The 24,832-nt window shown below is 35.0% G+C and overlaps 3 protein-coding genes, 1 non-coding gene and 1 pseudogene across 5 annotated transcripts; 2 read left to right on the top strand and 3 right to left on the bottom strand.

Moving 5' to 3' along the window:
- Positions 1–1,568: 1,568 nt before the first annotated feature.
- Positions 1,569–5,389, top strand: LOC121249034 (cyclin-B1-2-like). Its single transcript, XM_041147675.1, has 4 exons — positions 1,569–1,796; positions 2,264–2,364; positions 4,504–4,601; positions 5,168–5,389. The coding sequence occupies exons 1-4, from the start codon at positions 1,671–1,673 to the stop codon at positions 5,266–5,268; spliced, it is 426 nt and encodes a 141-aa protein (XP_041003609.1). The 5' UTR covers positions 1,569–1,670; the 3' UTR covers positions 5,269–5,389.
- A 1,507-nt stretch (positions 5,390–6,896) lies between these two features.
- Positions 6,897–12,130, top strand: LOC121250214 (translation initiation factor eIF-2B subunit delta). 2 transcript variants are annotated; one of them, XM_041149239.1, is made up of 7 exons: positions 6,897–7,605; positions 9,396–9,551; positions 9,826–10,187; positions 10,498–11,242; positions 11,337–11,433; positions 11,524–11,578; positions 11,722–12,130. In XM_041149239.1, the coding sequence occupies exons 1-7, from the start codon at positions 7,074–7,076 to the stop codon at positions 11,782–11,784; spliced, it is 2,010 nt and encodes a 669-aa protein (XP_041005173.1). In that variant the 5' UTR covers positions 6,897–7,073; the 3' UTR covers positions 11,785–12,130. The 2 variants fall into 2 exon arrangements, with proteins under 2 accessions (XP_041005173.1, XP_041005172.1); XM_041149238.1 differs by having other exon boundaries at positions 6,898–7,614.
- Positions 12,131–13,057: 927 nt separating this feature from the next.
- On the bottom strand, positions 13,058–15,228 carry LOC121249079 (probable transmembrane ascorbate ferrireductase 2). The gene is made up of 4 exons (XM_041147741.1): positions 14,812–15,228; positions 14,636–14,684; positions 13,589–13,788; positions 13,058–13,480 (listed from the first exon to the last, which is right to left on the bottom strand). Exons 1-4 carry the CDS (start codon positions 14,953–14,955, stop codon positions 13,175–13,177), a joined length of 699 nt encoding a protein of 232 aa, XP_041003675.1. The 5' UTR covers positions 14,956–15,228; the 3' UTR covers positions 13,058–13,174.
- A 2,435-nt stretch (positions 15,229–17,663) lies between these two features.
- On the bottom strand, positions 17,664–24,832 carry LOC121249081 (annotated as a pseudogene).
- On the bottom strand, positions 20,973–21,105 carry LOC121251272. The gene has a single exon (XR_005937942.1). It is a non-coding gene; the product is annotated as a U6atac minor spliceosomal RNA (small nuclear RNA).

Raw genomic sequence — 24,832 nt, 5'->3', positions numbered from 1 at the left:
AGAGAATTTAAAGGTGGCAGAGCCGCAGATGCATGTGTTCCGGTTCTGATCTTCCTTCTGCACCATATCAATTAACTGAGAGTTGCTTGATTCGGCATATCTAATATAAAATTCCTGGAAGGTCAGGGTAGTTATAGGGGAAATCCAATACAATACCCTACCAAAATCTTCTTCTTAAATTGCCCTAGTACTTTGACCAACAAAAGAAGCATTGACGGAAGATATCTTTTATTTTATTTTATTTTGTATTTTCAAATTTGTACTGGTGCAGAATATCCTCGATAGAATATAGTATGCAACCATCAGTTTAAATATCGTACATGCAGGCCAAGTCCCATCACAGAAAGTGCATGCATTTAAGCATTGGGATGGCTCTAGCTCACTAACCCAAGGCCTATGTTTGTTTCTTTACGAATGTTTGTTTATTTATTGATGAGATTAGGTTAAATGAGATAAAAATTAAAAATTAAATAAAATATTATTAAAATATAAATTTTAATATTATTTTTATTTTAATATTTGAAATGATTAAATTTTTTTATTTTATTTTGTATCAAAATTTAGAAAAATTATAATAACTAAATGAGATTAGATAAGATGAGAATAATTATAAAAACAAACGAGACCTAAATTATATATACCTGTCTTGTTTTTTTTTTTTAACAACTTGTACATATGTCTTTAGGTCCGGTTTGGATAAACAGTTGGTTTAATTTTAATATTCAAATACTATTCAAATATAAACATTTTTTAATTTTTATTTCATTTTTTTCATCTAATAATTATTAATCATTACAATTTTTTTAAACTTCCATATAAAAAAAAACAATTTAAATTTTTTAAATTCTTAAACAAAAATAATAATATAAAAGTTATATTTACTTTTCAAAAACAAAAAAATATTATAACCATATTTTAACTTTATAATATTTTTTTCTCTCATTTTCCAAAATTTAATAAAAAAATTTAACTCAAATTATTTCACTATTATTTACAAATCACAAACCATCTTACTACTATTCATAAATTTCTCATCCTATCTCATTATCCAAACAACGTTAGATGGTATTCCCATGATTAATTTCTCATCATGGGTTTGAGTTTTGAGGATGGATGTGATATCCAATTGAACATTATATACAAGATTATGATGTGCATGTCTCATATAGGTCCTTTAAAAAAAAAATATCTACTATAAAAAATAAGTTTTTCATTTAAAATCTATTTTTTTAAAAGACTTAAAGCTTACAAGCCCTAAATCTATACAAATTAATTTTTGGTTTAGGGATGAATTTTGTGGCCTTTGCCTGTGCATAATCCGTACATTCTGCCCCTTCAGAAACGATTTCCGTCTTTCAAACAAAGTTAAGGACGGACCATTGCACTCTATGATCCTTTGATATAGGCCCGAAAACATCAAGTTCGTCAGCTCCCAGTAAATTGGGACGGAAGAAAAGCCCATCAGGCATAGCCCATCGAATTAGGTTGATGGACAAAAACGACGGCGTTCTTCACAGTACCCTTAACTTTTCGTTCAAGTCTCCTTCATTTACCAAACGCCGCCGTTTGTAGTTTTACACCTTTCATTGCTTGCGCACAAAGTTCGGCTGCAACAATAACATCAGTTGGAGAAGCAGAAGCGGAAGAAGAAAATCTGGTAGAAAACAAACATGGACGCACAGAAGACCATAGCACACGAAATCGGAGGGATCCAAAATGACGCTCTTCGATTTGGACTCCATGGCGTCAAGAGCGACATCGTCGGATCGCATCCTCTGGAATCCGCTTACCAATCTGTATCCATTCTCTCTTCTTCCTCTCTATCGTTTCAGCTCTCTTTTTCTGTTTTTTTCCCTCATCTTACGTTTCGCTCACGAGTAAGAATTAGATAAAGTGAAAATTTGTGTAAGCTACTTAAAATCTTACGCTTTCTTTCTATTTGAAACATTATCTACGTATAATTCACACTTCTATACTCTCAGGGCTCCATTAGTCTTTTTTCTTTTAGTGCGAACTATTTTCTGAGGAAGATTTGAATTTCATCTGTATATAGAAAAAAACTCGAGCATGCTTTAATATATATAATTTCGTTTAGTGTCAGGATAGGTAGACGGAACCGTGACAAGGCTTCACGGAACAAATTTTCATTGAAACAAACGGACAGGGCTTATTGTTCTTTCTCTCCCTTATAAAATGCTGATTTTGAAATTCTATTTTCGTTTTTCATTTTTTTTTTTTTTTTTGGGTGGGGGGGACCTGTTAGGCAAGGAGCTCACAGGAGGAGATGAAGAGGAAGATCTTGATAAACACCTACGGAAGTGCTTTCCCATTGAAGTTGGATCTTGACAAGCAAATTCTTTCTCGGTATGACTTTTTTACCCCGTGTTGATTGATGTAAACTTTACGTATTATTCACTCTATTGGTAATTATAACTGTAAGCTTAAATAAGCCTATGTAGGTTTAGGTTTGAGTTCAAAATATTAGAGGCCTTGAAGTAATATATCTCAAATGTCTTCCTTCATCTTAGGACTTTAATGGTGAAGGATTTCATGGGCTAGGGCCCTGCTTGTACGTTTGATCAGTAGAGTTGTGAGGTTGAATTGATACTTTAGGGAAGATTGTTTGACAGATGTATGGAAGTATATGTGGATCTTTATCGGGTTTGTTGATGTGAAGTAATGCTATAGGATTTGGATGATAGGTGTTGAGGCATGAAAAATGTAGAAATCATAGTTGGGGCATGGAAAATACAGAAATCACTGTTGTTTGAGACATGGGATCTTATGTATCACAAAAACTTTAGTTGGTCTGCGTATTTAAAAATAATTTTTTTGCTGGTAGTCATGCATATTGGGGTGACTTTGGTACCAGTTTTTCTTGTATTGTTGAAAGGTGGAACGGTGCGTATAGCTTTTATAGGTAGAAATAGATTCTGGCTTTTTAAGGAACAGAAGTTAGATGATGAAAGGAACAACAAAAGGTTTGTCATAACCTAAAATATGATTATGAAACATCCTAGTCTTTGAACATCAAGTAAGCTCCTTTAGTTGTTTTTTTTTTCTTATTAGCACCAGATGTTCAAAACAAAGTCCCGATTAATTCCGAGGTTGCACAGGCCCTCAAAAAGGAGTTTCTCGTAAATGCACCTCAGGTAATTCAAGGAGAAACTCTCCCAGTCTGTTGTATCCTAAAAATTGTTTGTAGCCAAGGTTTCGAACCTTAAATTTGGAGGGAGTATACTACCTAGACTAAGTCTCTTACCACTTGAGCCAACCCCTAAGTTCCTTTAATTGTTAAAGCAGTTTACTAAGATATTGTGTTGGGAAGTCGTATTGAAGGTGTATAAAATGGTGGTTGTACTTAGGTTTAAGTTTTTAACCATCTAAAATCTGGTCCTATTTTTCCCTTTCCAATATACAGCATACTATCTCACAAGATTCAACACAAATGTGCCAATTCACTGGATCATTAATGAAAGGACCAGTAGGGCTTTGTTTAGAAATCCTTTCTGCTTATTAGCGGTTGTAGAAGAATGGTCTAAATATAAGGATTTTCCCAAGATTTACAACTATATTAGAAATTAGTGGAAAAAAACTTGGCTTTGTATTTAACCATATATGTCATACAGAACTTGAAGAGGGTGTATGATGTCATCTTTCACCAAATCGAACCCCTCAGAACCAGGATGTTAAAGTCACATCTTGTTTCCTTTGAAGGAAAAGAGTTTTTTCAAGCAAAGTAGCAAATTTCTGGAAGTAAGATTTAAAAAGAGAGAGAAGGTAGTATATGTTTTTTTTTCTTCTTAATTTTGAGTTTGACCAGAAGGGTTAAGAAAAATTAGTTCCAAGCAACTTCTCGATGCAAATGACTTGAAGCATGTATTTTGTTTCTTGCTTTATACAATTCTGAATTTTTGATTCGCTGTTTTTTATGTACAAGAGATGAGGTAATCAAGAATCTCAGTTTCAGATTATGTGTGCCTTTTGGTTACTTGTGTACAATTCAGGTGTTGCTTTGTGAGTTCAAATCTGTATTTTTCGGTTGTTGCTTTGTGAATTTTTCGTATTCTGTTCTCAGACACCTGGTGCCAATAAAAAAAATCTGTATTTTATTACGAATTTTTTATCATATATGGGCTAGCAAAAGAAAATACGTTTTTGAATCTTGTCATGAGTGTACATGGCGTAGACCATATATGTTTCAATTAGATCTTGATCATATGTTTTTTGTGTGCGGCTGCTTTTACTGTGACAACACAGTATATATGCATTTGCATGCAGATTATAATGAACCTAACTACCTAAGACTTACCTGAACCTCTCATGCCTTAACTTATCACTAGTCCGAAGGCCGGAAGTCATAATGAATTCTTGTTATTGTTTATTGCTGTATATGTAGAGGTTTGCATTTTTCTTAGATTTACTTGTGCAGGAATTGTATGCCTTGTTCTTTTCGTGATTCTTTTTTTTTTTTTTTTGAATTTGTTTGGGAAACAATTGCAGATTTCAGAGGCCTCCAGGAGCAATTCCATCTTCAATGCTGGGTTTAGAGGCTCTTACAGGTAGCTTGGATGACTTTGGCTTCGAGGATTATCTGAATGGTAAGGAAACCCTCATAAACCTTTCTTCAAACTTCAAGTTAATAAGATGGATGCAGATAAGAATAGAAACTTAACTTAAAATATGAGACTCAGAGAAGTTTTTTTTGATAAGATTCTGAGAAGAAGTTGATCAGTTGTGCTAAAGTTTATGTGATTTGATTAGTCTTTGATGAGTATTTCTCAGCACATGGATTTCAATTATGTGTGTGGAAATTGAAATTGTTTGTTTTAGCAAGTAAAATCTCGTAGTTCCTTTATTCGATTACCCAATTCTTTATGAGTTATAAACAATAATTATTGTCGTCTCAATTTGGGGGTTTCGATCTCTTTTTCAAGAAGATGAAAATGGGATTTTGTCCCGGATCCTCCTGTTTTGTCGTGAATAAAATTTATTTTAGGCTAGAAAAATGAACTCCACTCAGTTGCATGAGTTTCCGCGGTTAGAAAAGTAGACTTTATTCAAGCCATATTGGCAAATGAAGTAACTATACAAGTGTCTGGTATTTATTTACTACACTCTGGCATGAACTGGGATTTAAAAGCTTATTCCTCGGTGATGCTTGCAGACCCTCGTGACTCAGAGACTTTCCGACCTCTGGACATGCATCATGGGATGGAAGTTCGTCTTGGTGTTTCTAAGGGACCGGTCTGCCCAAGTTTCATATGATTGAAATCAACTGGCACTTGTTGCTGTGTTTCTTCCTGGATTTTTATTCTGTAATTCCAGATTATAAATATTTTCTACTCGGTAGCTTCCAGCTAATCGGACATTACGACTGTTTTCTTTAGATGCTACTTATTATTCAAAAAATGGCTGTTTTTTTTTTTTTTTTTTTTTTGAGTGGGGGAAGGGCGTTTTGAACTCTGCACCTCCTTTTTGGAGGTTGGAGTTATGTCAATAAGAACACAAGCTATTACAGAAAATGACGGTCTTAGAAAGCAGAGCAAGAGCTTTATCTTTATTAAAAATAAAAATAAATGCTTGGATACACTTTTTTATGCCAAGACATGATTTGATTTTTTTTTTAGTTTTAAAAAAAAGACCAACTGATCATAAAACTTCTCTGGTTTTTTTATTTTTTTGAAATTATTGATTTGAGTAGGGCATTGCCTACAATAATAAAAATAAAAAGTCATCGAGTTGTTTTATCATTTCCTTTTTCTTTTTCTATTTTTCCCAGTAAAACAAAAGGGATCTCCCAATTCATTCTTTCAGAATAAGAATTGCTTCCCCAAATGTCCCTTTCGTTGAGATAAATAGTGAAAATCCGAATATACACTAGTCATATCATCACTCACAGCCTCTTATAATGTGATATGTGGCATTCTTTCATTCTATCTTTTTATATTTTTGACATTCTCCAGCCGTGTTGATAGTCAATGACCAATTCCGATTTTAGTCTAATCAAACAGTCTCATTCCTGCCTAAACAAACGCTAGGCTTTTTTTTTATCCTTTTAAATTAAATTCCTTCTTCCCCCTTGTTCCTGAAAAACACACACACACACACATATATATATATATATATATATATATATATATAAAGGGAGGTTGGACAATCATATAGACAATGACTATGATTATTTTATCCATTTTCACGATGGTAATGTTGACTTTACCGTCATCAACAGCATTGCACTTGACAGTAATTTTCTTCTACAGTAAAGGTACTTGAATACACACACAGAGACAGCATCTTAATAATTTAACAAACCAATACTAACAATATACTGCATATCACAACCTACGTATAAGGGGTTTTTAACACAAATAAAAATAATACTATAAGAAAAAGTGGGAGAATAGAGAATTAATAAAAAGCATATGAACATGAACAATGATGTCATAATATATTATGAAATATTTTAACCTTAACTTGAGCTAATTAATAGATATATTTCAAGGAATTATTATGCGATCCTTCTCCTCAATTTTTTTTAAGCTCAACACTTGTTTGGATACAGAAAGCATCTCATATAATCTCATCTTATTTTATTTTATCATTATAATTTTTTTAAATTTTTTATACAAAATCTAATAAACTATTCAATCTTTTCAAATCTCAAAATAATAATAATATTAAAAAATAATATTTTATTAATTTATTTAAAACCATCTTATTTCATCTTATCTCACTGTCTAAATCTACCTAAATCTCCCTACTTTATTAACACGTCGTCAAAAAAATATAAGAAAAAATGGAAAAAGAAATAAAGATAAAATATCTATTTTTTCATTATTTATTTATTTATTTTTCATTTTTATGTCATTTTGCATTTTCTGTTTTTAATAATTTTAATTCTTTTGGCTGCCCGCAGCTCTGGCTCTTCCTCTCTACTCTACTCTCCTCTGTCCTATCAATCCTAACCCCGAAGCTTTTCCGATAAAACCCCGAATATTTTCCTGGAAAAACTTCCTGGGGAAATTTTTTTTGGCATTTTCCTGCCAGCCAAACACCTTTTCCATGCTCCAATGGAGCCCCGCCGAGCTCCACGCACGGTGATCGACCCAAAGGTCCGGCAAGTGGGATTCTTTACTCCAGGGGCCCCGCCTGAGCGCGCTGTCTCAGGCCCACCCGCCCCGATCGCATCATCTTCCTCCTCGTCCCCTCCCGTATCCGACCTCTCCCCCTCCCTCTCTCCAGTCATGATCCCTCCTCCACGTCACTCCGCCGCCGATAACGCCCTCCTCCCCTCCTCATCGTCTTCCCGTCCGGTTCCGGCCTCCCCTCTCCGCCGAGACTCCCTCACCACCGCCTCTGGGAGGAGATACAGTAAACCATCGGAGTTCTTTCCTGCCATGTCCCAAACGGCCTCATCGTCCTATGCCGGTAGGATGGTGGGAAACGCGGAGTTTTCCGACGACTTGAGGGGAAATATGGTAAAAGTGGTCCCCGCTGCGTCGTCGTTTCCGAGTGGAGGGTTTGATCTAACGGCCGTGAAGGCGAGTAGCGTGCCTGCTAGTGGGTTGACGACAGTGTCAGTGGTGAAGATGATGCCTCCTGGTATTACTGGTAATTGCATTTATATCGAAATTAAGCCAGATACACCACAAAGTTACCTGATTTATACAATGCAGATTTTATTTTTAAAAATTTATTTTCAAGATGGTAAGTTTTTGTGGCCTCAAATTCTTGGTTCGAATTTTTGATATAATGGTCCAGCCACCTTGTCCAAATGCTGAAGTTAATGATTGCTTAGAGTTTTTTTTTTTTTTTTTTTTTGGGGGGGGGGGGGTGTTAAGGAAGCTGAGTTTCATCAATGATCAATGAATGAGAGCAAGGCATAAATGGTAGCTTAGAGTTATATTTTGCAATCAGCAAAGTGTACATGCAACAGCCATATTAGTTTTTGATAAATATCGAGCTTGACTTTTAGAGGCTCATCAATGAGGTGCTCCACGCATTTTTCGTATTTGTCAATGCATTATGTAGAGAGAGGAGCTCTTAAGTGAGCAAGTGAGAAGCTTTTCTTCAACGTGGTTTCTCTTTCTATTATGTATTATTATTATGGACGAAGAAATGTGCAGGAAGTTTCAATTGATGGCTGGAATTCTGTGCTTTTTAGAGAGATGGGAGGTGAGAAAGTCCCTCAAGCTCAGCCCATAACAGAGTTGGGTTTTGTTTCTAAACTTGAAACAGTGATTGCTTTTGCTTCGTGGGAGTTATGGTACCCATGAACTAATAAAATGAGCATCGTTGAGTACTCTGACTTCCCCAAATGAATAAATTTTACGGAGCCCTTTGGCCTTAAAACCCCTCGTTTTTGCATGTTTTTGGGTGTTCCAGCACCACGTTGTTGTTATGTTTTCTGACTTTTCAATCAATTCCCTTTCCGGTCATCCTTATTGGACTTCTTTGTTGGCTGGAGGAGTCCTTTGTAATTTTCCTTCGTTTATATTCTTCAGAATTTTCAAAGTCATTCAACACAATAAATATCTAGTCTCTTAAATGCCTCTCATCTGGTATTCTAGATTCCAATTATTGCCAATCCAAGGTATAATTAGGATAAGTCGTGTACTTTCCTGCCTCTGCTATCATGCTTTGTCAATACCTGTAAATAAGGTATCATATCATTCTATATGTTGTTTCTTCTTTGCTAAGTCTAAAGGCTGGGAGCATTCTGTAACTATGTTCTAGCTACTTATATGAGATATTGGGGTAGAGATACTCAGTAATTACAAAGGACACCTGATGCAATTATATTTGGCTTCACCAAGCATGATTCAGGCAACATGTGACGAGATGGTGCTATAGAAATAAATTTCAAACTTATTGACCATATCGTCCATTTACCTTATAATTTCTAAAGCTGTTGGTATTTGAAATTGCAAATGCAAGTAATAAGAAATATGAAAGCTGGAGTTTTTGTGAGGCAGTTGGTAGCTGAAAGGAGACTTTTGATATAAATCTATTCCTTTCTCTAAAAGAACCTAGGATAAACTTCTGATCATGGATCATGGATCATGGTATCATACAGTAGGAGTTGATTGGATACAATTTCAATTCTTTATGGAGTTACTTATTAGTGTTTTGTCAACTATCTCTTTCCAAATGTCAAATTTCCTGGCATGAAAAAGTAGGTGGGGCTTTTGGCAATCAAAAACTAAGATAGTGATTTGTTGAGGATAACCGAGTTTGTCTAGAAGCCGTTGTAATTGAATGCCAGTAAGATATTGATATTAATGGCCAGACATAAATTCCTCCATCATATAAAAGAAAAGTGATTGCCTGCTATTTATTATTCTTGCTCTGGAAGATTTCATGGCTATATAAGAGTTTCACTATTTATGCAATTTATGACCCAGAAACAATAGTAGAAAAAGTTGGAGGATCAGTTGAAGTGCAAAATGACCGGCCTGAAAGTTCAAAACCACTGAAGGAGAAAACTTCAAAAGCTGAAAGGCGTGCCCTTCAAGAGGCTCAACGAGCTGCAAAAGCTGCTGCAAAAGGTGCAAAAGTTTCTTTTGTTACTTTTTATTGGGTTTTCATGCTAAAATCTATTTGAGGGAACATGTACTTAATGACATTGTCTTTGTTGTTTATTCTATACTTTGTTTTCTACACCTGCCTTCATTTGTCCTGTTCTTTTATTTTGTCAATATAGCATGCGTGAAAGAATAATTTGTGCTTTTTGTTTTTGTTGGAAGGTAAATTTTATATCCCAAGTGCTACATTCTGATGATCCTATTGTTATGCATGCTTCTTGGTTACAATGTTTGTCAGCTGAAGGAAGTAAAGTACCTGCATCTTCTGGGGCAGTGATGGGAGCAAATGCAAAACCAACTAAAGCCACAAAGTCTCATTCACAAAAGAATGACAGTGCTACAGTTGCAGGTTCTGAGAAGAGGGGAGGTGACCGCCTTTCAGAAAAAGATAGAAAGAAAGATGCTCCTCATCCACGCATGCAGTATGATGATAAGACCCGAGTGGAAAAGGCAAAAAGGCGTGCAGTTGTAAAACAAACTGAAGCTAGGAACAGAGTTGAATTGTTTAGGCATTTGCCTCAATATGAACATGGAACTCAGCTTCCTGATCTCGAGTCAAAGTTTTTCCAACTTGATCCTGTTCATCCTGCAGTTTACAAGGTGTTATATGAACTTGATTTGCACTTTCAGTTGAGTTGTGTGCTTAGTAGTAAAAAGTAATCACACATATGAACTGGGTGGTTAAGTTTCTTGGAATCCATGTCAACTTGACCAAATATTTGATTCTGACCATAGAATTTCTTCCACTTTGTCAGTGTACCTAGGCACCAAACGATGGTTATTGCTAGATGACCAAGTATTGATATGATGGGGTTTGGCAGTTGGTACTTTATTTCATGATCTTTTATGTGAAAGAGAACTCTTCTAATGTCTAATTAGGATATTTTTTTTATTTTATGGTCGGTTTCAGGTTGGACTACAGTATTTATCTGGAAGTATATCTGGTGGCAATGCTCGTTGCATTGCAATGCTTGAAGCATTTCGAGAAGCTATCAAAGATTACTCAACACCATCTGAAAAAACTCTCAGTAGAGACCTAACTGCAAAAATAAGTAGTTATGTTTCATTTCTTATTGAGTGCAGGCCTCTTTCAATCAGCATGGGTAATGCAATTAGGTTTCTAAAAAGTCGTATTGCAAAGGTACCTTTGACTCTGTCTGAATCAGAAGCAAAAGCATCGCTTCAGTCAGACGTTGAGCATTTCATAAATGAGAAGATCATACTTGCAGACAATGTGATAGTCAATCATGCTGTTACAAAAATAAAGGATGGCGATGTTCTTCTTACATATGGGTCATCTTCTGCAGTTGAAATGATTCTATTACATGCCCATGAGCTTGGCAAACAGTTCCGTGTTGTGGTAGTGGACTCTCGCCCGAAGCTTGAGGGGAAACTTTTACTTCGTAGGTTGGTGGGAAAGGGCCTTAGCTGTACTTACACTAATATAAATGCAATTTCTTATATCATGCGTGAAGTTACTCAAGTTTTTCTGGGTGCTTCATCAGTATTGTCTAATGGAACAGTTTACTCAAGAGTTGGAACTGCATGTGTTGCTATGGTTGCTCATGAATTCCGTGTACCAGTCTTAGTTTGTTGCGAGGCATATAAATTTCACGAAAGGGTACTGCTTGATTCGATATGCTCAAATGAACTCGGTATACACTCCTAGAGTAGAAAGTGATTCTTAAAATTTATGATTGCCTACATGTGCTCTGGCCAATCATGGATCATCTGTTTCATCTCTTGCAGGTGATCCAGATGTCATTTCAGAAGTTCCTGGTAGAGATGACATTAACTATTTGGATGGTCTTACTAATAGCGAGAACCTGCAACTTCTGAATCTGATGTAAGTACTGATGATTTAGGTAATAAGCACTGCAAGTGACAATTTCCCCCAACTGACCTTGAAGTTCCTATTCTGGATTGTTATTGGCAGTTATGATGCAACACCTTCAGATTATGTTTCAATGATAGTCACTGATTATGGCATGGTAAGTCATTTTATTGGTTCAAATTAATTTTACAATAAAATGCCAAAGTATTTCATGTCTTATGAGGTCTGAATTTTGAAGTTAGTTTTTTTTTTTTTTTTTTCCTAATCAATCTAATATATGTGCTTTGGCGTTTCTGTCAGGTCCCACCCACCAGTGTGCCTGTCATTGTGCGAGAGTATCGGAGAGAACACGTATGGGTATAATAGATGGTTTGGATAGCTTCTCCAAAATTTTGTTTGCTGAGCGGCCAATAAAATAGAGTTTACTTCTCTATTTTTCCATGTTTTGGGAATAATATTGTACTCTCATCTCATCTAAATTCGGCCTTTTTTGTTTTTTGTTTTGAACCGTTGTCACCTGACTCCGTGAAGAGTGCGACTCCTTTGCCTCTCCGAGCAGATTTGGTGTTGTGTTCTGTTCTCCATTGTTGTAACATTCTCTTTGCCCTTTTAGTTTCTACTTTTGTGGAATGCAGAACCCAATGTGACAGTTTTGTTGCCAAATGTTGACATGCTTTAAATGAGTCGTAATTGAATTGCTGCTTTTATTGGATGGATATCTTAATTAAAACTCGGTAATCCTTCCGGACCATTCTCCGTTGCATTCCCGGTCAACATTGAAAGATGAAAATTGGGCTTGTCATATAATGACCCAAATTCATTCTGTTTGTGTTATTCGTTTTTTGGGTTTTCCCAAATAAGAGTGAATTTCTTTGAAAAAATCCCGATAATAGAGAAAAAAAAAAGGATTTTTTTTTTTTTTTTTTAAACAAGCATATTATAGATAAATAAAACACAAGAGACAAAAAGAGGGACATGCTCGCCATGTAACTATCCTAAAACCCTACTGCATTCAATGGCAGCTGTTGCATGAACTGCCTCCCCACCAGATAATATTACGGTCTACTATACTCCAGGAGCTATTGTTATTGGAGTTGGTATCTTAATCTCACATTGTTTCTGTTCAATTATTTTATGGGAGTTGCACTCCCTACATTTTGTCCATTATTATCTAATATGTTTCAACTTCAACAATTTATTTATTTTTTATTTGTATTTTTTATCAAAATGTGTAATCATTTGCAAGGCAAGAGTCTTTGGTATTTTTAACATTAAAATTCTTGAAACGATGTACCAGTCTCCTAGTTTTACCAGCTACCAATCTAATACAAGGATCAAAATCAAAGATGCGTGGCACGAATAAAGGGTTAAAACTTTTAAGACTTTTTTCCCGTTTAGAAAGCTTCAAAAAATCATATAGGGCAAACACTATCTGGTGTGTAATAGAAAGTCTCAACTAATCGACTACCCGTGCACATGTTTAACTCCTGACACATTATGTGAGAATTCTGTAGTCTCAATCCGAGCCCCCAGGATCCTCTCTCTCTCTCTCTCTCTCTCTCTCTCTCTCTCTCTCTCTCTCTCTCGTGTTTTATACGTCCAATACTAAAGCAACAACCTTCTCTAAAACTTGGAGGAACAAACAAAACAGGAATGATATTTCGTTACAATCTTGGTCAACAGTTGGTGAAGATATGGAATAAAAATACACCTTTTCGTCTTAAGAATCATGAAACTATAAAAGAGCACCTACTCACTCTGTTGGTCCTCTGCGGGCATCAACTAAGCTATTGGCAGGGGTAACAACCGCAAGACTGACAAAACCACCCAGGACGACGATCAAAATACCCAAAGAATTGACCAGAATCGCCTCCATTGAATAGCGAGATATTACCTTGTTGGTTTGAAGAAATGTAGCCTTCTCTAAAATGCCAGTTGTAGCAGTAGCAATAGCAAGGGCATAGATATAAACCCCAAAGAATACATGCCATGGAAGCAGGGTTACTCGACTATTTCTTGAGCCACCTGGATACCAAAAGGTTGCAAACCCAGCCGCCCACTAAGCAAAAGAAATGATTGAAAGAAATTAGACTTGTGATCCCAGAAATCAAGTCCACAAGAAAACAAGTACAAGCATGCATAATGAAAAAGAGGTATTTTTTCAGACCTGAATGCCAAAGAGTAAAAGGCAAGCTAGGCCCAACCACGAGTGCAGGCTATAGAAATTGTCGATTCCCTTTTCATTGTGGAACTTTAGAGCAGCCCATACACCAATGACGCTTAAACAGAAAGCAAGGGACTGTAATGTGAGATGAATTAATTTTCTAAAGCTCTTTGTTCCTGAAATTGTCTTGTATGCAAGCATGGCTGCACAATACCATACCAAACGTTAAAAACGGGAGAATTCTTCAACACCAGCATTACAGAGAAGATGACACGATTCAAGCTGATGATCAAATTCTAAAATCATCCATAGTTCGAGACTTCACACATCTGATAATGTATTCTTTTGAGAAATAATAAAATTCCAGGTAATTGCCACTAAAACATTTTTCTACTAAATAGAACATATCTCGGATTCTCATATTTAAGAGAAACATAAAATATATGAATAATTTAACAAAAAGAACAAGATGCAAGTGCTCCCTGTGTTCCTAGGGAAGACAAGATCTACCTATGTATTAATAAAACACTTTGTTAACATTTGAGATGAAAAGATTTTGTCAACCCAAAAATCATCAACAGGGAAAGCATGTCAAATTTTGGAACATTGTAGGTGACTTGATAAAAACATTTTTTTTTTCTGGTAACTTGATAAAATATATGTGAACTGAAAATCAAAGTCGAGACAAGGTCTTAACCCAGCCAATTAATCAAAGCCTATCATGAACATCAAACAATTTTAATGCCTCCACTTTAAATGTGCAACAGATCTTAAACCCACGACTAACCAGGTGGAGGGTTCTTAACCATCATAATCTCCATCTACTTTCTTATATGGAGGCGAAATTTCATCCCAGAGCTTATTCACCTAATTATACTAAAACATGATTCAAATATTTTTTTGATTATTGTGAGGTTTAAGCTTAATTGACTTCATCTATAACTCTCCTACTTAATTATTAAGACTAACATTAACAGGGCAAAAACTAACCAAAGCTCTCCGCTATCCCTCAAAAGCTCAGTTAAGAAAAAGGGAGGCAATTACATATACCTTCGCCATTAAGTAGCAGGAGCCCGATCACCATCAGAACAGGATGGACCTACAACGCGCATTACAAAGATAACATCAACAATCTAATATTCTTAACCTCAAAAAAAACCGACTAAGAGAAATGGAAAAACTTGAGAGACAATGAGATAGAAATCGAAAATGGGAAAAGAGAGTACATTGAAGATGAGATCCTTGTCGTCGGAAATGAGAGCTAAGCCTCCTCTGTAATGGAGGGTCCAGGTCAGCACCAGAGTGGTGATTATGAAGCCCATCACCCTTACAATGAAGAAGATCGGGAATCGCACCACAGGAACCGCCATTTCTTCAACCAGGGAGAGAGAGAGACAGAGACAGAGACAGAGGGAGGAAGGGAGGGGGAGAGATCGAAGTGGTTGATATTGGAAGTTATTAAATAGAAGCAATTTGCGTGGATTAGGGTTTTAAGATGTTCGGGGGCTCTCTTGCCTGTTCTTTCCTTGAGATCGGAGGATAAGTTTCGAACTACAATGAAGTCAGGAATGACTGAACCCGACGTCGCTGATCGTCAGACCATTCCAAGTCTGACTTCTCCTCTCCGACTTTCTAAATTCTATTGGTTAGCAGAAGCATCCACATCCGATTCCTAAGTTAAAGACATTTTTTATAATTTTATCTTAAATTTTATTTATTTTTAAAAAATCTTCAACATCTCATTTCTTATTCTTTCTCTATTCTATTAAAATAATATTTTTCTATTCTTTCTTTATTATTTTTTTCTCTCACTTCTATTTACAAACTTAACTATTTAATATTTTTTTTTATGTTTTCAGCTATCACTATAGTGAATATTTTAAACAAAAAATTAATTTTTTTTTACAAGTTTGATAATATTTTTAAAATTATTATTTTTATATTTTAGTAATTATTTAAATTATTTTTAAAATTATTATTTAAAACTATAATAAATATGAATATAAGAAAAAATATAATTGATTAGAAGAAGAATGTATTTTATTTATTAAAATAAAATATTAATAAAAGATGATTTAGGAGATGAATAGTAGTTTCCTATATTTAGAGAACTGCTGTTCATCCCCAAAACCAAAATCCTAAAATAAGGAATGGGATGGGAGAGAGTTTTTGAGTTTTTCCCCAAATTTTTCCTTATAATTTAGGGATAACAGTGATATGGAGATGCGGATGGAGATGCTCTAAAGAAGAGTAGTGTTATCCATAAGAGCACTCTTATTGGATTAGCCAAAGTTAAAGGATTTTTTTATGAATATAAGAAAAATTTGAATTTTAACTATTTCATTCACATAAATCTCTACATTGGAATAGTTATTTTTTCATTATATAATAATAAAATAATATAAGATAAATTTGGTTTTAGTTATTCAAATCAAATCTTCACATTAGATTATACATTTATTCATTATATAGTAATGAATAACTAATAATTTCAAAAATATTTAATTTTTTAATTATTAATTTATTTTATTTTATCATATTTTACTATTCTACTTATTATATATTAATTAATAATTATATTCTTATTAAATTAATATATCACTAACTCAAATTAATATATTAATTTTGATAAAAATATATGATAGAAGGAAAGGGGGAGATAAATAATTAATAAAATATGTATTTGATGTATCTACAGTAACCTTCAAATTTGAAAAAACTTTTGAAAGTTATTGTAACTAAATTTCAAATATTTAGAATTGAGCTAATTCAATGTGAGCATATTTTGCTCTCTAATAGCTAAATACTCATTGGATTTAGCTTTTAGCTAATCCAATGAGAGTGCTCTAAGGCCTTACTTGCATTTAAAATCCATCTCAACTCATCTTATCTCATTATTACAGTTTTCTCAAATTCTCACACAAAATATAATAAACAATTCAAAATTTTCAAATCCCAAAATAATTTTTTCAAATTCCCACACAAAATATAATAAATAATTTAACTTTTATTTTACTATTCACAAACCATCTCAACCCATCCCAACTCATCTCTGAATTCAAACCACTCCTAACTCTCACACCTTATATACCCACTTAAAAATATGTCATTTTATATTTTTATTTATAAATATATCTCAAATCATTTTTATTACGTGAGTAAAAAAATAAAATAACATGTTTTTAAATAAGTATGTAGGGTAGGCTTATATTTATAATTATTCTTAAAAAAAAATCATGATAACATTACCGCTCTTCTACTATCTTTCTACTATTCTTTTTAATTTTTCTAAATTTTTTTATTTAATGATTAAAAAAATAATTATTAATAAAATTGTATATTTTTAAATTTTTTTCTTAATGATTAAAGATATTAAAAAAATACTTAAAAAAAATACATTAAGAGTAGTAAAATGGTGATAAAAGAGTTATAAGTCTATCATTACATTTCTTAAAAATATAATATATTTAAAATGTACTATAAGAAATCTGAGATAAAAAAAAATAGAGAAATACTAGGTAGAGAGATGGTCTACCGAATATATGCACCGATAGGTGCATTTTGATTATTATTTTTTTCTTAAATGTTAGAAATGTATTGAATTGGTTTTTTTAAAAAACTTTTTCTTAAATATTAAGAAAAAAAATCGATCATTCTATCAGCAGACCATCAATCTCTATAAAATGATCCAAAGAATAATTTTAAATTAAAATGTCCAAATTTTATAGCAATGCTATTTATCATATTATCTCAATATTATCATGATTTTATCACTATTTGATAAGTGAAAATTTCCAACCAAGTAATAATAATGTCATAATGATCGAAAAGATACCAATCATTTTTTTTTTTTTTTTTTTTTTGGTTTGAGAAATGCTCAGTGAAACAGGATTATGTGAATCGACAGGTGCATCTCGTTGGTGGACATCCTCCGTCAAAGTAGAAGGACCCTTTTTGTTTTGGGTTGGGCTGCCCTTCCACTCATAAGAGGCTGGTTCAAAAGGTCTGGTTATTGAATTTTAAGATAGACGTTGATTGCTAGTTGTAATTGAAAATTCTTTTTTTTTTTTTGGGGGGGGGGGGGAGGGCTAAAATACATTATTTATTGCAGTAAGCAATTAGATTTGTTAAGAACAGAGAAACGCATCTACAGGTAAATATTTCAATAGAAATTTTGCTACTGACCTAATAAGCTTTCATATTAGTAGTGTATCAAGAGCATCACCAAACATCCTTGCAAGCAAATATTTTCTTTTATGAATTCCTCAGGGCAGCCAGTCAGTCTTATCGGTTACTGTTGAACATGAAAATTTTGGGTTGTAATTTTGATGCTTCAGCGCTTAGTTAGTGCCTTGGATGCATGATGAGAACATCCAAAAGCTCAACCCAAATGGGACCACCGGAGGGAGGCATATGAAGATTGCTCCATACCATTCCAGAAAATGGCTAATTTAACAAATTCAAGTTTTCACATAGAAGGAAATTTAGAGAGGAATAGCTTGTAATGAATGAAAACCGGAAAAGAAGTAGAGGCTGGAGAAGGGACAAGTATAAAGTACCCGGGACTCCTTGTAGGATCTATGAGAAGGTATGCATCCCCTCCTATAATAGCTACTGGCCGGACCTGAAATATTCTTTCCCAAGCAACAAAGGCTTGAAAAAGTCATTTAAACAGATTAGAGAGAGAGAGAGAGAGAGAGAGAGAGAGAGTACGCTTAAACGACCCTGACTGATTATGCTTAGCATAAATTGCAATCCAAATCCCTTTGTATCAGGGTATAATTGTTTTAGCACGATCTCTGAGAATGTAAGCATCACAAATTGTACAAACATATTCCTATCTGGGGTTTGAAATGCACTCCAAGTGGAATTTAGGTTAGAACTATAATATACACTGAAAAGTCACTGCTTACTAGGAGGGAGGGTTAATAGCTATTGTCCCCGACCCCTCCCAACATAGCCATAGACCCTTCCATAATAACCACCATGTGATCGGCCACCTCGACCACCCCAATGCCTTGGCATATAGCCAAATGTCTGCATGACCATCATCATCAAAAGAAGCGTGAACAAATAATATCGTACTATAGATACTGACAAGGAGAATCAATAGACAATGATTGCAATGTGTAGATAATGAATTCATCACGCAAATGACTCAGAAAAGGAATTCTGTAAATTGAAGTGAGATAATTATAAATAATTTGCAATTATGTTATCATACACTACTAATTCAATTTTGAGAACAGCAACAATGAATATTATTGAATAATATGAAATTAGTTTCTTAATTAGAAAAAAAAAATAACCTATCACACGGGAAAAAATAAAAAGGTAAAAATACCTCGGAATCTTTTCTCACTAGTTCAGAAAATCTGGTCCTCCCATTACGTGATTCACGATCGAGAGCACCACAAGACAGGGAATCAAAAAAGTCATCCTTGACATAAACATGCTGAAGAACAAGAAAGCCAACAATAAATAAATTGGCTTTTGTATTTTTGTAGATTTTTCAGAGAGAAAGAAAGTTAATTGGATCATATTACCTTGATCTCATGTTTTAATACTCCACCACTATCTTCATCTTGTGAGTTTTCTACATCTTCTTGAGCTCTATAGCTTCGACCAAGATCACCCCAAACTTCATCCTTGTTGAATTTCTCATTCATTGCTATAAAATCAAACTCACCTCGGAATCTGGTCACAGGATGTTTTTTTTTTTTTATTTTATTTTTTTTTTTTTATAAGTAATAATATTATATATATATACACATTAATAGGAGTAACTAAGTACACTGGACGTACACAAGAAAACACCTAGTCCATACAAGAGAGCCCGTAATGACCCAAAAAGCCCATGAAACCTACTCAAAATACACCAAGCCCGAATTGGAATGTAACACACCTCCCCAACCCCAGCCCCTTGTTTCAGTAAAACTAATCCTCTACCCGAACATCCCACTATGAGAACGTCTTCACAATGCACAATGTGAAATCTGCTAGACATAGTTTGCAACTAGTCAAAAGCTAAGCAAAACCACCATGAATGAGTGTATAGTCCTACAGAGGCAAAGAGGGTTAAATTTGTGTAGAGAACTAGTGGTTAACAATGGTAACTACTGGAAAAGTTTGGAGAAGTGTGCACATGCTTTGGCAGTGCATTTTCACAAATTTCCTGTTCGATTACTCCTCATTATAGAATTCATAATCAACTTCTTTAAAGTTCACATTATTATGATGGCTACAGTACACATCATCAAGACAGCCAGCGTTGATATAGATGCAGCGCATAACCCATTTCCTCTTCCTCTTTCACGTCCTCTATTACCATGTTGACGTGTAGGAGCTCCACATGGCTAGAAAGGAAGGGGGAGAATTGACAACAAAGAAGTATATATTAGAATGCATGTCATATTTTTGAGCCAGGTATTAATCTCAAAGCCGGATCTGTGCAACCAAAACATAGGAAGGAATCACCACACCCATTTCCTCTTAAATTCCCTCCTCCCAATCTAAAGATTAATATCATCCTCTGCTATTATTCTATAAATTTACACATAAAAAAAAAAAATATTCTATGAAGTTATAGAACTTGGAAATTTTTTAACTAAATGGGCATGACTAGGAAAAGTAGTTATGCACAATCAGGTGAAGTACTGGGAGCCGGAAGAAATCATTTTTTTAAGGTAATTAAAGATTTTATTATAAAAAGGCAAAGGAAAGAATATTCAAGATGCTAGAGTTCAAAAGCAGGAGCGTGGTAGTAGGGCATAACTAGGAACCGTAGGTCCGTAGCCATGGACAATAAGCTAAAAGTGCCAGGAGCAGGAAAGAAATCTGTTCGAGCTAGTAGTGCTCAAAAGCAGGAGCTTTATCTTCTTTTCAGATCATAAAATGTGTTCTCATATCATTCACATGGAATATTCTATTTAGGTTGCATTTGGATGTTGAACTGAGATGAGTTGAGTTGAGTTGAGTTGAATTGAGATGATAAAACATTGTTAGAATATTATTTTTTAATATTATTATTATTTTGGAATTTGAAAAAGTTGAATTGTTTATTATATTTTGTATTGAAATTTGAAAAAGTTGTAATGATGAGTTGAGATGAGTTGAGGAAGCAAACGAAGCCTTAATCTTTTTCAAAGCACGGTCTTCTTCCTAGGGGTGCTATTTATTTCTTTTAAGTAGTTCAGGTAAATGTGGCAGTGTTCATGAGGTCCATGTAATGCAATCTTTGTGGAATTATTCTATGCAATGTTGTTCCAATTTAATCTTAACTAACAAACTTATTTCTCTTGAAGAACCCCACAATAAATAAAACTAAAACTAAAAAGCTTTCCAAGTTTAAAGGTACACTACAAAAATTTTAAAAGTTTTTGGAAGTAAAGAAATTGGGCTATAAGATCCACCTTCATAGGTGGGGAGCATTAGCCAGATGTGCTAATAAACAGGTAAGCCCGAAGGCCGTTACCATCCTTATCAGGGAGATGCAAACCATCTCTCCTTTCCACCAACACCTTAAAAGTTACACAATAGTTATCTAACTTCCTTAATTACAGCAATCAGCATTTTGCTCGGTAAATTGTCAAATATTGCCAATAATACCTTATAGTTAGATGGCAAAGGCAGGGGCAATATAGGTTCTTGTGCTTCTGTTACTGCTGTTGATGGTGATATTTCTGATGAGGATACTTGCACCACCTGAACGTCCCTCTGCACTGTTTGTGAAGGTTGGGATGGAGATACTGTGGTGGGTACCAGCTGCAAAAGCTGGCCTGGGGTTACCAAAGATGGCGTTGCTCCCTCCTTCAAAATTGAACTTGATGTTCCAGCAATGGAGGTTATAGATTCAGACATACTTGTAAAAGGCATTGCAGGACCATGGACTTTAGGCTTGTCAGAGACTGATGACGAGAAGGCAGTTTTATCCAAACCAGTAGACAATGGAGATACCAGTGGCAGGCTATTACTCAGAGTAACAGTAGAAAGAGATCGTGTAGAAGCATTATCAGTGATCAAAGCTGTTGATGATTCTGAAACTATAGCAGAAGACAGGGCAGGAAGGATGGAAGATTGTAAATTCCGGGTGCCAAGGCTAAATTGGTAGCAACAAAGGTGAGGGTGACTCTAACAAAGGTGAAGCTGGCAAGTTGGAAGATCCAGAAGGTAAAGATGCAGTCATGGCAGGATTTTTGGTTGGAGGAGGAAGTGATGAACCCCATGACCCTAAATTTACACTGGGCTGATATAAGGGAAGACTTCCTTGAAATGCTGGGGCAAGGAGACTCATTTGTGCAGTATGGGCACTAGGATCTGGAATGGTACTTGGACCAGAAGGAGGTAAACTCATGGATGCAGTTGGAGCTTGAGGATAATGAGACTGCACAAGGAATCAGATAGATATGAGTGTTGACTACTGCATCATAGATTGTACTCAGGCCTGAGATACAACGGTCTTAGAGTAACAGTAGGTCTACCAACCTGGTAATATTCCAAATGCAGCCTATAGTATTTGCTTTTACCAGTATAATTGCAGGATCGTGGTGTATAGGCATAGTCTGAATGGGTGGGGAAGATTGGACCTGCAAATCCTGTAACCGAATGGACAAAAGTTTACATTGAAGCAATTTAACCTTAAAAATAGGCTGATATAATCATGACATTGTATACCATGAATAGGCTGATATAATCATGACCTTCAAATCCTGTATCGAATGCACAAAAGTTTGTATTTGAAAGCATCAACAAATACATTGAAGCATAAAACCCAATCTTTCACATGTAATCTAATTCAAAATGCTATTGTCTTTTACCACCATTCTCGTGTGAGAGTAAATTTATAGCTGCAGAAATGGTGAAGGAACAATTCCAACAAATTATGAGTCACTTGTTTTTCCAAACTGAACATTTATTGAGTAGTCAAAGCACAACAGTGATTCAATAGGCATGTTATCCCACATAGACACTCAAGACCTGAAATTCAAAACCTAATTTAACCACAATCAATTTTCACAACCTCAATTGTTAAGAAGCAAAAAATAAAAAATAAAAAGGCTTTATCATTATGCAAAACACATACATTACATGGTCAATATCTGCCATACCTTTATGTCGCTTCCTTGGAAGAGGATGTACTCGTAAACTTTCTCACTTGGAGGAACTTGCGGGCCATCCTTTTTTCGCCCTTCTGTTCCAAATGATCTCACTGCAATGTTAATGAATTTAGATCAGAACTAAAGAACAAGAAACATGGAATGCCTTGAGGCAATAACATTTCAAGAAAACCATCTCTTTCCTTCCCTTTCTTACTTTCTTTTATTATTTATTTATCTATTTACTTATCAAAAAATTTATTTATCTATTTCTGTTTTTGGTTTGGTTCTTATAGAACAGGAGCCCATTATTTGGCGAGCTTGGGTAAATTAACTGTTAAATAAGATGTCAAACAATTAGATCCTTACTCATGTTAAAGTGTGTTAAAGCCTGCCACCAAGAATCAAGAACCAAGACTTGGGTAATTATATTACTTTGAGGTGAAGGGCTGCATGGTCATTTTATCTTTGTAGTCTATACAAGTGTATAAATGTGAGGCTCTGTAATTAGTTTTGAGAGATATTGAAAAAGAGAGGAAGGAATACAGGAGTGCAAGTAAAATTAAAAGACTTGACAGATAGTCTTTGTGAGAGGGAATTCTGTGAGGTTACAACTTGTATACAAACTGTATTGTTCATCTTGATAAATAAGAGATAAAGCTCCTAGCTGTTCCTGCCGTGGATGTAGATCATTAGGATCGAACCACGTAATTCTTCTGTTTTCTTGTGTACTTTACTTTCTGTTTTATCTTGTTTATTTCTTGTGGAATTCTTGACAAACTTGGATAAAAGAAATTCTGCTCTGGTAGCAAGGCAGAGGTGACAGAATTGTAACATTAGCAGTATTTCTCCCCTCTTCCAAGTAGCATTGGTGTGCAAACCCAAAATCACAGCTTCACAGAACTTGTTCAGTAATGATGTGAAATAAGCTGTCCTTATGTCCCATCCATCAACTAAATCATTTGTACTTAAATTATAAGCAGGATTGTGAGGTAATATCTCATATGAATCATCATGTATACATTTTTCAAAGTTGATATGTGTCAACACAAGTGTATCACTCAAGCAAAATGACTCAGCTACCAAGCTGGACAGTGACCTGGAAGAATCCATCTCAGCAGAAGCTTCAGGAATATCATCTTGATTCTGTATTCTGTTATTCTTTGGCAGCTAGTGTAACTGCATTGTAATACCTCAAATTCCTTTTTTATTTCTTCCTTGTAGCTGTACTCAGGTCTATAAATACACTGACCTCACATACTGTAAACGATATAGTGGAAATGAATAGAATTCCCAAAACTCTCCTTTTTCTTGTGCTGTTAATATGATAATGTCATTCTTGACAAATCACACATTTTAATGAGGATGCTTTTACTATTGTTCCTGTTATGGGAAAGTTGCCGTTATTATTGTACATAATATTGACAGAGGAAAAAAAAGCAGCATCATTAAGTTCAAACCCATAATCCACAGGGTTATACACTTCATGGTCTCCTGATGTTTACTAACACAGTTGCAAAATCTGACATTTTGCCACTCAAAATTGGCCTATCTTAACCTATGTCACAACGTATTGCATCACACTTGCATACATTCTCACTTCTCAGACGCTTTTATCTTCGTTTTACACATTCTATATCTGACTACAAACATATAGACATTAATAACAATGTGGTATACACGGTATAAAATGCAAAGCATCACAAAACGGCTCCAATCTATCCCTCGGTAACAAGGCAACAAAACCCCACAAGATAGCGGAGACCCAGAAAGCAAAGCCCCCGCAACTATCCATCATGTATATAAAATATTATAGTGTAAAAAGTAAAGTTATTCTATACCATTTCTCAAGCCGATGCTGGATTCCTCCGTGTTGATGTCAAAGAGAACGCCTTCATAGCGAATGTCGGACTTGGAAGTCAAGCTAATCAAGCTACCGACATATGAATCGACGGAGCCACTTGATGATCTGGGAGGGTCTGCTGCTGCTGCTGCTGCAGCCATGGCGAAGTGAGAGGGGAAAGAGAGCAAAGAATTTCACGAGCTCTACCACTTTCTATGGTTTGAGTGCAAGTGCCTAAAACTGACCGTTTTTGTTTCTCCTCCGGTCCTCCCTCCTTTTCTGTGTTTGGGTTTTGGCTCGGAATGGATA

The sequence above is a fragment of the Juglans microcarpa x Juglans regia genome, chromosome 2D (assembly GCF_004785595.1).
Source record: "Juglans microcarpa x Juglans regia isolate MS1-56 chromosome 2D, Jm3101_v1.0, whole genome shotgun sequence".
NCBI lineage: Eukaryota > Viridiplantae > Streptophyta > Magnoliopsida > Fagales > Juglandaceae > Juglans > Juglans microcarpa x Juglans regia.
Note: the sequence above shows the minus strand (reverse complement) of the source record. Positions and strands in the feature narration are given on the sequence as shown.

What these genes read in the sequence shown, in the direction of transcription:
- LOC121249079 (XM_041147741.1), bottom strand. Translation starts at nt 14,955, where the DNA reads ATGGCGGTTCCTGTGGTGCGATTCCCGATCTTCTTCATTGTAAGGGTG. An exon ending in ACAAGGATCTCATCTTCAAT is followed by an intron (nt 14,685 to 14,811) that starts GTACTCTCTTTT and finishes TGCGCGTTGTAG; the next exon opens with GTCCATCCTGTTCTGATGGT. An exon ending in CCTGCTACTTAATGGCGAAG is followed by an intron (nt 13,789 to 14,635) that starts GTATATGTAATT and finishes GGTATTGTGCAG; the next exon opens with CCATGCTTGCATACAAGACA.
- LOC121249034 (XM_041147675.1), top strand. Translation starts at nt 1,671, where the DNA reads ATGGACGCACAGAAGACCATAGCACACGAAATCGGAGGGATCCAAAAT. An exon ending in GACAAGCAAATTCTTTCTCG is followed by an intron (nt 2,365 to 4,503) that starts GTATGACTTTTT and finishes AAACAATTGCAG; the next exon opens with ATTTCAGAGGCCTCCAGGAG. An exon ending in CTTCGAGGATTATCTGAATG is followed by an intron (nt 4,602 to 5,167) that starts GTAAGGAAACCC and finishes TGATGCTTGCAG; the next exon opens with ACCCTCGTGACTCAGAGACT.
- LOC121250214 (XM_041149238.1), top strand. Translation starts at nt 7,074, where the DNA reads ATGGAGCCCCGCCGAGCTCCACGCACGGTGATCGACCCAAAGGTCCGG. An exon ending in GATATGCTCAAATGAACTCG is followed by an intron (nt 11,243 to 11,336) that starts GTATACACTCCT and finishes CATCTCTTGCAG; the next exon opens with GTGATCCAGATGTCATTTCA. An exon ending in TAGTCACTGATTATGGCATG is followed by an intron (nt 11,579 to 11,721) that starts GTAAGTCATTTT and finishes CGTTTCTGTCAG; the next exon opens with GTCCCACCCACCAGTGTGCC.